The 16,820-nt window shown below is 51.7% G+C and overlaps 1 protein-coding gene across 1 annotated transcript in view; it reads left to right on the forward strand.

The window, feature by feature from the left end:
• The first annotated feature begins 4,370 nt into the window (after window positions 1–4,370).
• Window positions 4,371–16,820, forward strand: part of ADORA1 (adenosine A1 receptor) — a 39,865-nt gene continuing 27,415 nt past the window's right edge. The window contains exons 1-3 of the mRNA XM_077157455.1: window positions 4,371–4,609; window positions 4,883–5,121; window positions 5,465–5,862. Of these exons, the coding sequence (XP_077013570.1) occupies window positions 5,522–5,862 (341 nt within the window). The 5' untranslated portion in view covers window positions 4,371–4,609; window positions 4,883–5,121; window positions 5,465–5,521. The remainder of the gene's footprint in view (window positions 4,610–4,882; window positions 5,122–5,464; window positions 5,863–16,820) is intronic.

Raw genomic sequence — 16,820 nt, forward strand, 5'->3', positions numbered from 1 at the left:
GAACTTCTTTATAAGCACTAAACTGCTGGGCACCTGTGGGGGGCCATTCTTGTATAAATTTGTATCTACCTGCCACTGCCTCCCTCCCCTGTGAGATGGGGAGGTTGTGAAAAGCCAAGAACTGGTCATGTCACTAAGTGTACAGGCTGGGTGCTCAAGGGGTTCCCCAGGTGATAGTAGGGCCAGGGTTCAGGACACTGTTCACCTCCTGGGCCGGCCCCAGGCTCTCCCAGGCTGTACTGGAAGGTTTGGACAAGTTCATTCTCTCCCTGGGCCTCCGTTTCCTCATCTGTAATGTGGAAGGTGTGGATTGGAGCTCGGATTGTCAAACTTTTCAAAGCCATGGAGCTAATAGAATCTTATGCCAGGAACACACATGTGGATTCAAAACAGAATTAGCTGATCTGGCTAAAGCAGGGTCTGGTCCCTGAGCTCCTGTGACTTGACCTTCCTTCCCAGCCTCAGAGGCCCCGAGTCTATTCTGCTTGACCCGATGGAGTCCTCAGTGCACAGCGTCAAAACCACAGGCTAGAAGGCTGCCAACCAGCTATCCAGCACCAGCATTAGCTCTTCTCCATTGCTGCTGAAAGTGAGCAAAAGGAAGCATCTGTGAATGGAGGTAGGAAAGACCAGGTTTAGAAGGAGAATGAGCATCCTGCTCCTCGCAAACGGGGCTGGGTATTGGGGTCATGCACGCCTCCTGTTCCCCATTTGATTGTGAGATTTTTCTGGAGATGCCAGGGAGACTGTGGCTTTTTAATCTTTATATCCCTGGTACTTAGCTTGTGTCTGGTACACAAAAGAGGCTCAATAAATGTTAAATTTAATGAACAACTTATGCATGCATGATGAGGCTAAGAAATGATAGTGACACCCTGGCTTCAGGATTTAGGAACCGTTCAGTGCTGTCTGGAGGGAGATAGACTGAGTGACCTCGACTTGTCCCAGACCCCTCCATGCCCTCACAAACACATGTGGGAATATTCAACCCAAGTTTGAAGTTCTGGTTCTTTTTGACCTAGCGTTTTCCCTGCTGGAGTCTCTGACATGGGAGAAGGGAGACAGAAGGAGGAAGAGGAAAGAGTGACCTGGATTCCAGATCTGAGGAGGGAAGGGGGAAAGAGAAGGAGAGCTAGGAGGGCATTTCAAAGAAGTCACTGCAGCGGTGAAGTGGCTTAGAGGGGGGCATCCTGGGGGAAGGACTATAGGCTTCCCTACCATCCAGTAATCTTTTATTCTGAACCTGCCTGCGCTTGCCCAACTCTCTTCCTCCTTATACACACATACTGCTCAGAACAATGCTAAATAACCAGTCAGGGACCAAATAATCTCCTGCCTGCTGGAAAGGGACAGAGGTGAATCCTAAGACCTCATCAACCCCCTGGGAGCTGAGCCAAGCTTTGACAGCCAGCCCCCTCCTTGCTGGCATCCTAAGGGATGGGCAGGGGTGGGTTCAGCCTCCTTGGGCTGGCCTTTCTTGACCTGGGACAGTGAGTCCCCCTTGGAGCACTCCTGGAAAGGAGAAAGTGCAGGGCTGCTCAGCAGCGTGGACCTTCACCCCATCCTCCTCCCAATTTGCCCTTGCTGACCAGGATGAGCCCCGGAGAAAGTGCAGGGGTGTGGTGAGGGGCCTGTGGAGAAACCCAGGTCACGGGCTTTGGGAAGAAAGAAGTAGGACCAAAAGGTAAACTGGGAATAAGGGTGAGGATAGGCCCTGGGGATCTTTTTACTTACTGTGACATTAACTTGCTCCCAAGGTCACATACAAAATAAAAGCTTTTCACTAGGTACATTTAAAGGCACCTGAACCTGGTCCTTGTGGGATTTGGTGCCAGTTCTAGTATCCCTGGCTGGACAGAGCAGGTTCTATAATTGTGCACTCCCCAACCCTTTCTATCCCCACTACCTCACCTGCCCAGGGCTGCCTGTTTGGTTTTGTGATAAAATCTTCTGTGCAAGGTAATCTCCATAGGCCAGCTCATTAAATCCTCACAATTGTCCTTTGAGGTGGCATTCCTGTACTGATTTTATGGATGAAGAAAACAAGGCCAACTGTTAGGAGGCAGGGTAAAGCATGGAGGGTCCTGTGTCTGCTCACGTGGCCAGAGGTCCTGGACATGACAGCAAAGCCCAAGAGTCTGGCTCAGTGTAACTTCTGGATGCCATGGTTCCATCTTCTTTACCTATGCCACGCACATTGTCCTGTCCCCACTGCAGACCTCTGACTCTGCTCTGCCTCAATTTCTCCTACAGCAAGTCCCCCGCCCCTCTCAGCCTGGGGATCTGTCTCTGGCCTGGGAAGCAGTGGACTTGGCAGATTTCTAGGTGGAAACGTCCAGTCCCCATGGTGTCCTCTGAGCCTGGTCTGTCCCATCTTGGAATAGACTTAGTGGCTGTCAGAGCAAGAAAGAGCTACAGACATCAATTTGTCTAAATTTACTGATGAGCAGACTGAGGCCAAGAGAGAAAAAGTGACTTTTCTGAAGCCATGTGGAGAGTGGCAGAGAAGAGCCTAGAGCCCAGCTTCCAGCTGTAATGGCTCTCAGTCAGGTGCTCTTTTCATGGCACCAAATGGCCCTGCTGCCCCAGAGCATGTGTACAGCAAGGATCCCTCCTGGCTAGAGCACTCCCTGGGACGGACCCTGTCCTGGCCAGCTCTGTTCTCAAACAGGCTGTTCTGTTTTGATGAGGCCTGGCCCTGGGAATGGGCAGTGGTGGAGAAGGGTACGGAGAAGAGAGGGTTTTAGCTAATTTTGCCCAGAACTGAGGAACAAATTACCTACAGGTATTATGCAAATTTATATATTGTGTGTCAACAGCCCAAGCTGAGCCTGCCTGGGTCTTTGCACTCTTCTGACAGCTGGGTGATTCTGAGATGCTGGGGACTGAGCAAAAATTAGGAAGACCTGTGAGAGGACTGGGGATAGGAAGGCTTGAGCCAAAAAGAACTTGAGCTAAGGAAAGAGGTGAGAGGCAGGGGGATGGGCACAAAGACCTTCGTGTTCACAGGGCTGGGGAGAGGGCAGAATGTTGGGGTGCTGCTTGTAATTGTGCAGGAAGTCTGCAGAGAAATGGAAAGGAGGGGGAAAGGAGAGTTTGTAAGTCCAAGTTTATCGAACTAGGCTCTAGATAAGCGTTGCAGTTTTGCTGTTTGAAGTACAGATTCCTTGCTCCCCCTGAAGGCAGAAATGGAAGTTATCTTTCCTCACATTGGCCTCCTTCCTTCTGACAGACCCCCAGCAGTTATCCACCCCTTCCTCCAACAGCCACTGGGCCCCGATCCTGCCCTGGTCCCTCCTGAGATTTCCTGCAGACCTCTGAGCAGAAGCAGTCTGCTCACCTTCCTCTGGGAAGAACCCCCCCTTTTGGCATCTTCAGATCCAGCAAGGGGGCAGAGGCTAGGGGGTCCCAGCTGGGTTTTCTTTGCCCTTCAAGGGCCCTTTCCCAATACTCCTGAACAAGATTTCTTGGGTCTAGAGCCCTGCAAGGCACCTGCTCTGAGTGTAGGTCAGCCCCCAGGGTGGTCTAAGCAGCGTAGTGAGTCACTACAACAAGAAGTGCAGCTGGAGGCAGCCAAGAGTGGGATGAGATGCAGTGTGGGGAGCACTGGGGGAGCGGGTCGGGGAGGGGGACGGGTCAGAAGCCTGGGGCTCTACACTAGTTCCCCTGTGATTTTCTGTGTGATTTGCAGAAGTCCCTTCCTTCCCAGAGTCTGCTTCTTCACCTATGCCAGGAGGGGATTGGGTTAGATCTTTACGGCTTAGGGACTATGCTTTGAATGGAAAGAAAGGGACATGAGGAAGTGACACTAATAGAGATGATCTTGGGATACTAAGTCAATCTCCTGAGCCTCAGTGTCCTCATCTGTTAAATGGAAATTGCGAACAGACTAAAAGACAGTTCTGAAAGATGAATGGAAAGGACTGTAAGGAATCAGGATGGAGTTCTCTCTAAGGATGTGATTCCAGAGACTGGGCAGAGGCTGATTTCAATGGAGAGCAGGGTATTTTGACTGAGGGGTGGAGGAGAGCCCGGGACGGGTGTCAGGGTTTCCAAAGGACATTTTTTGGAGGGTGTGTGTGTGTGTGTGCCTGAGAGGGGCACGTTCGGGAGCCCAGCGGGTGAGAGGCTGCGCTGAGAGGGGTGGAGCCAGCACCTCGGGCCAGACTCGGGCTCCCCCGGCAACCGCGCAGAGAAGGGAGGGAGCGGAGACCCGGTGGCTACCCCTCTGTCCAGTCCCAGGGCTGGATTCACACATCAGACCTTTCCAAAAGCTCAAATTTTTCCTTTCTCACTCGGCATCACTTCCTTTGTTTAGAGGAGAAGGTGGGGGAGGAGAGTCGGGAGGGAGGGGCCCGCGGGTGCCGCCGCCGCCCCCTCCTTCCTTGCGGAGCCCAATTGTCACTCAGCTCCCTCTCCGGGGGCGACGGAGGCGCCGGCTCCCGAGTCAAGTGCCAGCCAGCACCAGCCCTCTGTACCTCCCAGGCCGGCCTGGATTCTCTAGGCATTCCTGGAGCTAGCGGCTGCGGAAGGCGTCGGGGGAGGTGAGGGGGCACTTGGGCAGCGCAATTCAGGTGGCCAGGAGCACTGCCAGCTTTGGTGATCTTGGGTAAGTCCGTTTCTCAGTTTCCCTCTAGGACTCCCCAGGGGTGCGGAAGATGGCTGAAAAGGGACTGGAATGCCCCGTTGGGGTACGTGGTGGGCAAGAGTCCCTGGAAGAGCTGGTGGGGGTGGGTCAGAGGACTGCTAGGAGCAGGCACCAGCCGTGGCTCAGGTGGGTGGGCGCAGGCACGTGTGCGGGCACGCTGCGGGGTGGGGAGTCCACACCCTGGCCTTGTAATGGGCTCAGCCCCCAAAACCACGTTTGCTGCTCCCGTCCCAGGTGCGAATCAGGGGCGCTACCTCTTTAAAAGCGTCCTGGGCTGAGCCTCTGCCGCACCATGTGATTGCTTGAAAGGCCGGGCTGGGAGCGCTGCGGCGGGAGCCTGGAGGACGATGAGCTGCCGCGCGGTGCCCAGAGCTCAGCCCTGCCCAGCGCGGCCCCGGAGCTTTGGGCGGCACCAGGTGCCTGGAACTTTGGGCACTGCCGCTGGGATTCCGTGCCGGCGGGCAGGCAGGATGGTGAGCTCTCTGCATCCTGTTTTGTGGGCATGGGTGGGCAAAGGCAGGCATGGGGGACCCCTGTGTGCTGTGTGAGTGCTGAGAGCTGCCTCACACCTGATGAAAAAAGGCAGTGGAAGAGAGAGCTCTGCTATTTTAAGTTGCTGAATGGAACCTCTGGGGAAGATAAGGGGAGGGGACAAAGATTAGGCAGAGAAAGGGCCTGGGTACGCCCGCCAGTCTGGGCAGGCACCGGATGTGCCAAGTGGGGCATGTCTCCAAAGGGCAGCAGGAGTTCCAGAGCTGCTTGGGCTCTCCTGCCCCTACAGGCAGGCCTCCCCACCCCGGGCTTCCATGACCACAGGTGCCTGTCTCGTGTCCCCCCGCGCGTGCCTGCTGATGTGCCGAGCCTGTGCCCGCCATGCCGCCCTCCATCTCGGCCTTCCAGGCCGCGTACATTGGCATCGAGGTGCTCATCGCCCTGGTCTCCGTTCCTGGGAATGTGCTGGTGATCTGGGCAGTGAAAGTGAACCAGGCACTGCGGGATGCCACATTCTGCTTCATCGTGTCACTGGCGGTGGCTGACGTGGCAGTGGGTGCCCTGGTCATCCCGCTTGCCATCCTCATCAACATTGGGCCGCAGACCTACTTCCATACCTGTCTCATGGTTGCCTGCCCTGTCCTCATCCTCACCCAGAGCTCCATCCTGGCTCTGCTGGCGATTGCTGTGGACCGCTACCTCCGGGTCAAGATCCCGCTTCGGTGAGTCCACAGCAGTAGAGGATACCTGCTGCATGCACCCCCTCCCTGCCATGGGCACCCTGCCTGCCCAGGACCCTTGGGGGCCATCTAGAGAAGATGAGAGGTAGAGCACAAGACCACACCTAAGCCAGGCATCTCCGGGGAATTGTGCCCCAACCCTCACACTGCCTCTCTGTCCTCTGCTCTGCAGTGCCAGGCTGAGCTGCAGAGGGAGAATTGGGAGGGGACCGGGCAACCGGAGGACCATGAAGTTGGCACTGCCCAGGACCCCTGGGCTGGAGCTGCTGAGCTCTTTTGACACGCCAGGGAATCCAAGGCTGCTTGTCGGGCCTGCAGTGTGTGGTGGTGGGTTTGGATGGGCCACCATGACCAGGTCCCTGTGAGCGCTAGGTGGGAGTAAGCTCTTGAGTACCACCAGTCTCCCAGGAAGCAGAAGGGGCAGAGCAGAGAGCTAGGGTGGAGGCAAGGATGTGCTGGGAGCAGTTATGCTGGGGACAGGAGTGCTGCTCCCTCTAACAGAACCAGGCAGCTTCCTGAAGACACTCTTTAGCTCTCTTGCTGTCTGGGTATCTCTTCACCAGCCACTCCATCCTCTGAGGCTGTCCTCAAGCAGTCTGATTACCTCTGCTCAGCTCCCATTTATGGGATATCTGTCACAGGCAGGAGGAGGGAAGAAAGCTGGTGCCTCCTCTTCATGTTCCTCTTTCTATTGCAAAACTGTGTGCCTTTGCCCATCGCAGCAGAGGTGCTTTTGCTGCTTCCAGGCACACCGGGTTGGTAGCTGGATGGTGTCCGTCCTCAGTGCAGGTGTCTAGTCCACGTTGGAGCTCCCTCTCCAGGCCTGCCAGGCCATAATGTCGTCACCAGGCAGTGCCTGGGCCACTAAGTACCAGCGAGTGCCTGGGCCCACTGCCAGAGACTGGCCCTACTGGAACACAATTGTCAGGCGTGCTTGCCCCCTCTTTAAATTCATGTCACCAGTCGATTCCCTTTCTCCTGGGGAGCTCTGGTCATCTTTGGCACCTACCATCGGCAGCGTAGCTTCCAGTTCTGGGATGTAGGGCCTCAGACCTCCCTTGGGTGCCTTCCCAGGCAGGCCTAGGCACCTATGTTTCTCCCCTTTCGTTACTTTGTGCACATTTAACTTTTGAAAGCCCTTTCATGCACTGTTTTTTACTCTTGTCACTATGATCCTGTAGGGGAGGTGGAGCAGGGGCTGGTAATGGGGAGACTAAGACCAGAGGGTCTCCTGATCTGGTTGGGAGCAGAGCTTTGATTGCTGGTGTCCCAGCACCTCCATGCTGGTCCCTCTCCCTCATCCTTGTTTCCCAGTGACAGTGGGGCGAAGACTGCTGAGGAGGGGAGAAGGGCAGGGAAGGCTGTCCAGAAACTCCGAAAGCTCAGCCCTGAGGAGCCTTCACACACTTGCCCGTGGGCGGCCGCTGCCATTAGTCCCTGCGCAGATGAAGCTGGTTTCAACCCATTAGAATGGGCTGGGCCTCTGGCCCGACCATTATAACAAATTGTTGCCGCATTAGGAAATTCGCACAGATGTGCACATGCGGAAAGGCTGCTCAAGAAATTCTGTCTGCTTGGTGGGTGCCAAGGCGAGCCAAAGGCCTAATCCTGGTGTGATAGAGGTCACAGGCCAGCAGAAAGCGCCCTGTGGGGCTGCGTACTGGCTGTGCTGGCGGGAACCTCAGGCTCGTCCCTACAGAGCAGCTCCTTTTGCTCCTTGCTCCAGCCTCAAGGAGCTGGGGCATTTTGGAGGGCTGTCTTCTGGACAGGGTGCAGTGTATGTGTGTGCATGTGTGTGTGCATGTGCGCGTGAGATAAGGTGTGCATGGTAACTAAGGACATAGGGCTGAGTTCAAATCCTTACTCTGAATTTCTAGCTGCATGACCTTGGAAAAGGTCTTATTTTACCTCTTTAAGCTTTAATTTCTCATCTATAAAAGGGGAGTTAATGGTACCTATTTGCTAGAGTTATTGGAAGAAGATAATGAATGCACACAGATAAAGTACTTAATGTTATGCCTGACATTTTAAGAAAGCAATAAACCTCCTTTTTATGTTTGTGGTTTTATTATCATTACTGATATATGGCTCAAAGTAGGCCTGGATAGACAAGCCTTGTTCCCCTGCCTCTATCCCCTCCCACTCTTGTAGAGACAACTCATACAGTCCACACACAGAACACATTTCCAGGGAGATGTCAAAGTACTGTTATGTCTATCCATGTTTCCCCTGGTGGATTGTCAGTGCCCCAAGGGCAGGGACCAGGGCAGTGACCACATGTTTGTTTCTGTAAATCTTCGGGATTCCTAGCATGGTGTCTGGCACCTAGCCCACGCTCAGCAAACATTGAATTGAAATGACTGAGTTTCCAGAGCTCGCATGGTTGAGCCTCAGGAAGGCCTTCCAGTTATCTAACCTCTAACCTTCTTGCTGTGGCCTTGATCTTCCCCACTTCTATCTCAGGGCTCTGCCCACAGATGCCCCCACAAGCTCAGACCTGGCTCTTTCAGAGCCACACGCAAGCAGAGCCTGGGAGTGGCCTGCCCCACAGAGAGAAGCCTTTCTCCTGAATTAGGGAAAGGCTGCTGGGGCCTGGCTGCCAAAGTAGAGATCCTGGAGGCAGGGCTGAGGTGATGTGCCCCCCTAGGCCTGTGCTTATCACTGCTCGGAACCCCTGCAGGAGAAACAGCCCACTGTGCTCTGCTCTGCTCTCCTCTCACCAGCTGGAGTCAGGGGACTGCAGGGTCTGTGAGGATACCTCCCCCTCAAGGTTCCCAGGCACCAGGCTCTCTGCCAGACAAGTCAATCAAAGGCAGATGCAGCCTAGGCACCAGGGAGTACTGTTGACTAAGCGTTGGTTAAGCATGGATTGAGCATCCAAATGACACAGGTCTGCTGAGCCCCTCACCAAGTGAGCATGGTTAGGGCAGAGGGCTGCTGATCAGTAGACCCCAGATTTTATTTCCTTCCACTTGACAGAAAGCCAAGAGAGAAAAAGGAGTCACATCATGTAGTATGATCCAGTTACAAATTTTAAAAAAGCTCAGATTGTTGATTCATCAATAACCTGTGATCATTTACATGTATTTTGCATATTATTTGCATAACAGCTCCACATGTCTGGTAATTGACACCCTATTCCCCTCACCTCCTAGTTCTAGGGACTCTCTAGCAGTCATCCCCCTACTCTCACCCTGTACTTTCCTGAAGGCACCCTGTGGCTCTTTGATGCCTGCTCCAATAGGCAGGTTGCAGGGGGGGAATGCCAACAGAGGGCTCTTTGCCCAAAGCCTAATGTGGAAAGGAGACCCTAGAACTGCCAATGGGGTGTGGTGGGAAGAAATGCTGGTGGGGGTGTTTGGGAGTTGGACAGACTTGAGTTTGAACTCTGCTCTATCACTAACTTGCAGTGCAAACTTCGACAAGTTATTCAAGCTCTCTGATTCTTTTTCTTTTTTCATCTGTTAAATGAACGGTTTGGGTTCCAGGTCTCAGGTGTTTTTCAGCTCTAGCTCTCTGTGGTTCTTTCCCATCATAGCGCTTAGCAGCGCCATGCTGGGGTCCTGGGAGGGTTTGTTTTGTTATGCTTTTAGCTCCCAGTGATTATGTGGTGGGCGCCATGCTGTGTTTCATATGCTTTATCTCTTCCACTGCTCATAGCCTCTATGTGGTAAAGGTTATTATTATCCCCATTCTATAGATAACTCTAAAAAGGTCTGGGGCTCAGAGGGGTTCAGTAATGTACCTCCTGATAAACAGTTTGTCAGGAGCAGAGCAAGGATTTGAATCCAGGCTTATTTAACTGACTCCTTGAACCAGTAAGATCTTCTGCATCTTGAATTGGCCCCCAAGAGATTGTAGATTTACAGGGGGAGTTTCCCCAAGGCTGTCAGTCAATGGTGTGATTTTCTCCTCTTATTTTCGCCAATGGCCTCGCACTCTGCTCAGCTCACACGTGGCGCCTCCGCCTCCCTCCCTAGCTGAGGCACCTTCACTCCAGTGGGCAGCGGAGCCCCTGGGAGCCCTGCCTCTGTCCAGAGCTGGAAGCCTGCCTGGCTGGGCTGCCGAGCCCCAGGGAGGCCTTGGGAGGAAAATCGATCTGGTAGATTAGGGTGTGTTCCCTTTTAGGAGATCAATTTATCCTTCCCTAACTGGGCCTAAGTTAGCCTGGGCTTTTCTTGACAACTAAAGAGCCTCTTGCACTCATACCCCAGCAGGTGATGGTCTGTGGCCTTCTGGGTACTAGAGCATTGCTCTCTAGTTGTGCCATCTGCTTCCAGGAGAGTCAGGCTGTCTCCAGATCTTCTGTGTAAAGATGAATTAATTGATTAGTCATAGACTTAGAATGTCTGAGAGAGAAGAGGGGCCGTGGGACGCATGATGCCCAACCCCCTATCCCTCCACGCCCAGAAATGGAAACCGAGGCCCAGGAAGCGTGCGTGCTTGCTCAAGGACACTCAGCCAGGAGATCCTCCCTCTGACCCCTGACTCCTGCTCCCCTACCTTTGATCTAGAAGGCTGGAGCAGGAAGAGTTCTTAGCAGTCACCCTGTTCCTCAAGGAACAGAAAAGAAAAATGCAGCCTTGGCAGGTTAAGTCAGCAAATTACTGGTAGGCTTAGAGGGGAAATGGGAGTAGCTTTGTGATGAAACTGTATTTGTTCGCACTAGGGATCGCCTTCAGGTGGGTCCACTGAGGAGTGTGCTGAGCGGGGAGGGCGCCGGCTTTAGTTGTGGGGTGGTCTAGGCTCATTTCAAAGATGAAAGCTTCCCCCAGCTGGCATTGGAATGGCTTCCAGAGAGTCTCAGAGTGTGTGAGGGGCAACCCTCCCAGATTTCAGCACTGCCCTGAAGCAGGGGGACGGCCAAGATGCCTTCTGGAGGACCCCTTTCCAGCCAGGGGTCTATGGGCGTGGGGTGGGGGTGGAAGCCAAACCCTGAAGTTTAGTATTTATTTCTAAGCAAAAAGCAGTCCCTGTTTATTGTGGAAATTTTTGAGAAAAAATATAGGAAAAGATAAAGACGATGATGAAATCACCAGTAATTCTACCACCTACAGCTAACTACTGTTAACATTTTGGTGTTCCAAAAAATTTTTCCATTTCTATATATAGATAGATAGACTATTTTTGCAGAGTTGAGAGCATCTGTATATATGATTTTATATCCTATTGTATTCATTTAGCATGATAGGATAAGCATTTCCCCATCAATAAAAATTATTTTGTAAAGATCTTTACAATGCTGTAATCTTGGATCATATGTTCTTACTCATCTTTTAGGTCTCAGCTAGAATAGCCCTTCCTTCGGGAGGCTTCCCTGACCTCTTTGTACCTGGAGCAGGTTCGTTTCCTTTGTTAGGTTCTCAGGCTGGATCTACTTCTCCTTCTGTATCACTCGTTGCCTGGGCAGCTTTCTATTTACTGCCTTTCTGGGTCAAAATCTGCTCTCATAGCCATGTCTGCCCCCTGCCCGGCACAGGGCATTTGTTGAATAAATGAATATTTGGCTGTCATTTATGAAACCCTTCTTATATTGTTGGATATTTAGATTATTACAATGTCTTACTATTACAAATAACGCTACAAGGGTATGCACAGTTCCCATTGTTCATCGGATCAGAGGCAAGTGTGGAAGCTGAGGAGTGCCCCGTAGGAAAGAGTCTCCATCTCACCATCTGTACGGATTCCTTATGAGGTTAGATGTCTCCCGACTCCCTTTACTCCGGCACTGCAAATCCCCAGAGGTGTGCTGGCATTCCTCAGTCCATTACCCTTCTGGTTAGGTTGGGCAGGAGAGTAAGGATGCCTGGGGACCAGCGAGGAGGCCTGTGTGGCTGGGATGGAATGATAACAGGGGAGATACAGCCGGAAATATAATGGGCTGCTGGGCCTCCCAGGGCCTTGTAGGTCACTGGAAAGACTTCGGCTTTTATTCGGAGGGAAATGGGAGCCACTGCAGGGATTAGAACAGAGAAGTGACTTGATCAAACTTAGGTTTTAAAGGATTACTCTGGCTGCTATGTTGAGAATGTGCTGTATCTAGACGTATTACAGGTGTCCCAGAAGGAAAAGAGAAAAGAAAAGGGCTGGAAAGAATGATAGAAGAAATAATCACTGAAAACTTCCCAACTCTCACGAAAGACATAAAATCACAGATCCAAGAATATGCTGTAGGGAGCAGGGGAGGAAGCAGGGACTGGTTAGGAGCTATTACAATAATCCAGGTGAGAGAGGAGGGTCACCAGGAAAATAGCAGAGAGGGTGGTGACATGTGATTAATTCTGGATATTTGTTTAAAAATTTTAACCTTTTATTTCCTTTTTATTGAAGTGAAACTTTCACACAGAAAAGAACACAAATCTTTAGTATAACTTAGAAATTTATATATATATACTCATGTCCCCATCACCCAGATTGATATTTAGACCATTTTCACCCCAGAAAGCTCCAGTGTGCCCTTCCCAATCCATAACCCTCCCAAAGGTAAGCACTATTCTGACCTTTGCCCATAGATTGATTTTGCCTCCCTTGAGCTTTTGTAGATGGAATCAAGTAGTAGGAACTGTTTTGTGTTTGGCTTCTGAAGATCAAAATTATGTCTAAGAATCATTCCTGTTATCAAGTAAATAGTAGTTGGTGTTTTTTCCCCCCCCTCATTGCTGTGAAGAAGTCCACTGTGTGAATGTACTACAATTTGTTTAAATTCTGGCTGTATTTTGAAAACGGGTCCCAAAGATTCCCATAAGGATTGGATGTGGGATTAAGAAAAAGGAGAGAGTCAAGTAAGACTCCAAGGTTATTCACTGATGTTATATTATATGCTTTCTCCATGTCAGTAAAAGTTTCCGGCAGCTGGAAAGATGGAGTTGGCATCATTGGAGTGGGGAAGACGCAGGTGGTGCAAGTTTGAGGAGCAATGCAAGGAGTTCAGATGTAGACGTGTTGTATCTAGAGTGTCTGTCAGTGCCTCAGTGGGATGTTGAGTGGACAGCTGATGTGCAGGGATGGAGTTCAGGAGAGAGATCTGGGCTGTCCAAATAGGGGGGCCATCAGCATATAGACAGTTTTAGATCCACGGGGCTGGATGAGATGGCCAAGAGAGGAAGTTCACATAAAGAACACAAGAAGACCTGGACTCACAAGGACTGAGCATAGAGAGGGTGAGGAGAAGAGCAAGCACCAGCAAAGGGGAATCATGATGTAAGAAGAAAATCAATAGCCAAGAATGTGTCCTGGAAGCCAAGTGTAGAAAGTGCACCAAGGAGGAGCAGGAGATCAGCTGTTTTGGTTGCCACCAATGGGTCAAGTGCAATAAAGACTGAGAATTACCATTGGAGTGAGTATGAAATGAGCGATGGTAATGGAGCGGTGGAGGCAGAAAGCCTGATTGATGAAGGCTCAGGAGGGAAGAGGGTTGGAGTGGAAGGCAGCAGGTATAGATTCTGAGAAATTTTGTTACAAAGAGATGCAAAGTAATGGAGAAGTACCTGACAGGAGAAGTGGGACCAAGACGTTGTGTTTTGTTTTGTTTTTGAGAGAGGAGCAATGTTAGTATGTTTGTGTGCTGATTGAAATAATCTGGTAGAGACTGAAAGTGATGGAGCAAAGGAGAGAATTTCTGGAGTGATGTCCTCTTTTAGGCAGGCAGGGCATAAATGAAGGGATTGGCTTTAGCCAGGAGCATGAATGTTCTTGTATGGCAACGGGCAAGAAGGCACAGTATGTGGGTGCAGAAGCTGGTAGGTGAAGTTCCGTCCTGGTTGTTTCAGCTTTCTTAGTGTCGTAAAAAGCAAGGTCGTCACCTGAGTGTGAGGCTGTGGGAGGAGGTTTTGAAGAGAGTAGCAAATGTGAAATAATTCCCTAGCAAGTGGGTAAGTGACTAGACCTAGGACGTCTGGCGTAATTGGGGGAAACATTAAGAGCCCACCTCAAGTTCATGGTGATGACTTTAAGGTGAGACCAGGCAGCGTGGTTGTGTTTTTCACAGTCATATTCAGCCACACAGGTGCAGGAATGGAAGAAGCAGAGCTTTCATTTCCTTCACTAACTCAGAAGGGCCATATCCTGTGTCGTGTATTGGGTTTATCATGGGCAAGAAGTCGGTGCTGGAACTGAAAGACCAGCCGATATACATGTAAACAGACAGTTATAATTATAACCAGAGAAGAATGGAAGGAAGGAAGCCACCTGGCCTTGTCTGTCACAGGCCCTTCGTGGCTTCTCCAAAACTCTTTCTCAATGTCCTGAGAGATGCACAAGGCTGGAGGATTGGGGGGGGGGGGGGTGTCTGTGGACCTTGTGGTTCATGGTCAAGAGGTCGGATTGTATTCTAAGTGCACTATGAGTCCTCTGAATGGTTTAAGCAGGGAATGACATAATCTAAATTACATTTTAAAAGGTCAAAAATCCTTAACAAAATATTAGCAAATCAAATCTAGTGACATAAAAAAGATAGTACATCACAATCAAATAGGGTTTATTCCATATATGCAAGGGTGGCTTAAATCTGAAATACTAATGGTGTAATTTATCTCATTCACCCTTGCCTGCTATGTGTGGGATGGCCTGGAGCAGGGTCAGAGAGGGCATGGGGAGACCAGTGAGGAGGCAGGCTAGGTGTGGAGCAGGCATGGCGATAGAAGTGGTAATGGGTTGGGTGTGCAAGGTGGGAGAAGGAGCCTAGTGTGACTCCCAGGTTTATGGTTTCAGCCATTGGGCAGATGGTGATGCCATTTCTGGAGATGGGGAAGGGCGGGGAAGAAAGAAGTTGGTGGGGAGACTAAGACCCTATTAGATGCTCAGGTGGAGGTGAGGTGACGGCAGGTCCGCTGATGGGCTTCCTTCTAGCTCATCCCCACCCCCATCCCCTCGTGTGGTCAGGTGGATAGGCCGCTTCTTTCCTCACACAGCATCTAGGAGGGCGTCGCTCAAACATACTGCAAGCTTCCTAGGCATCTCCAGCTGTTCTGTCCTCGGCTTCTACCCCACTTCTCAGGGGGGCTACTGGCTTCGTCGGCGGGGACCACAGCAGTAAGGACACGTGGCTCAGGGCTCCCCAAATCCTCCAGAAGGAGGCAGCGGAGGTGGGGGTTCTTCCCTCCAGCTAGGTTCCATTCTGAACAGGATGCAATGGTTTCTGGGATCCCTAAGAGCCCCTCCCTCCCCGCCCCTAAGTCTCTGCCCATCCTCAGTAACACGTGGCTGGGGCTCAGTCCCCAGACACTGTGTGTCTCCCAGCCTCGTCTCCTACCCCCATCCCTGGAAGCACCTGCACAGTGGTTGTTCCTCCCCCACCCCACAATCATGGTCATCCCATAGCCGTCCCAGGGCGTAGAGAGGTCTGGAGAAGCAGCCTTTTCAGTGAATGCAACAGAGGGTGTGGTCAATCAATAAGCAGGTGGTTATCAAGCACCAGCTCTAGCCCACTCCTGATGGGCAGAGCGGGTGGGGCAGGGGGCACCCCAGGACTTGAGGGGGTGCACTGGGTCTCTGTCCCCTGGCTTGCTTGAGCAGCCCTGTCAGCCCATCCATGCAGGAACACTCCTGCCCCACGTAGCAGAGGTTTGCAGTGCAGCTTGGCATGAAGCCTGCTCTCAGAGGCCAGCAGTTTCCATTTCCCAGCTGCCCACCCCTTGGGAGAGCAGACACTGAGGCTGCAGCATGGTAAGAGCTGGTTCTCAACCTTTTTTCCCACCCAAACCGAATCAAGGTCTCTGTTGCACACTCACCCAGTGTGAACAGTAGTTTGCCAGGCAGTGATTCTCTTGGGAGGCAGGAAAGGGGAAGTTGTTTTTGAAGAAATTCTTCTACCCTGGATATTCTTAATCATTGGCCCCTCTCAGAGAGCTATGGCCTTCCTCCTGCTTTATGGAGAGACCCTTGGAAACGAAGAGCAAGCTTCGACAAGTTACTTAACCTCTCTATGTCTCCCTTTCCTCTTCTGCAAAGCAGACCCTTTAATACCTCCTTTCTAAGGTTGCATGGTAAGGCTCTGGGACATAGCAGGCTCTCAGAACAGGGGGACTATTCCTATTGTCAGATGATCCAAAGCTTGTTTTTCAATTGCTAGTTGACAATATGTGACCCTTGTAATCTCATTGGGTTCAGGTATTGTCAGAACGAGTTTGCATGTGCCAAGTTCTGTGTTGGCAGGGTGTGGTTCTAGCAGTCTCTCCTGTCCATTATCTTCCAGTACCTGACACATGCCTGACTGGCACATAGTAGGTGCTTTATCAGTGTTTACGGAGTGAAGGAATGAGAGAATGCTCAAATGGAGAAGCGGCACTTTAGTTGGGATACCAGGTTGAGAAGAAATCAGTTGGATACTTCACATTCACCCACAGAGGGCAGGGGCAGGTCATGGAGAATGAAGGGTTATTTAATGACATTTCCAAGAGGTTGGAGAGGACTGCTGGGGAACAGACAGGTGAAGGGACTCACCCAAGCTTTCCTGGCAAGTTGGGGATGAGTATCCTGGTCTCCTGGCTCAGGGCCCAGCTCCCTCTTGTCCCCATGCTGTTTGTTTGCAGAGGAGAAAGGGGTTGGTAATGCCTCTTTTCCAGGGTGTGAACAGCCCCACCCCTGCGTCTTCCTCCCAGGGCCTCATTCTCTGAGTCTCCTGGGGTGGCTGGCAGCCGAGGAAGCCCAGGCAAGGGCTCCCCTGGGGGCCAGCAGCTCTGTAAATCGCCTCCTAGGAGGAAACCATTCAAGGTGTTTGGGGACTTGCTGTGCTCGGCAGACGTACCTGCAGGGATACCCGGGCCTTGCGGAGTAAACACGCGGACTCCCTGTCCCTCCCTCCCCCACTCTCTAAGGAAAACATCCCATTATGGGCTCCTGCCAAGAGCTGCCTTGATGGCAACGACCCAGAAAGGACCAGGGGGAGACACAGACAACAGCGAGAGCTGCTGTGTCAGGCCTCAGGGACTGGTAACAGGCTG

The sequence above is a fragment of the Tamandua tetradactyla genome, chromosome 4, assembly GCF_023851605.1.
Source record: "Tamandua tetradactyla isolate mTamTet1 chromosome 4, mTamTet1.pri, whole genome shotgun sequence".
Taxonomy (NCBI): Eukaryota; Metazoa; Chordata; class Mammalia; order Pilosa; family Myrmecophagidae; genus Tamandua; species Tamandua tetradactyla.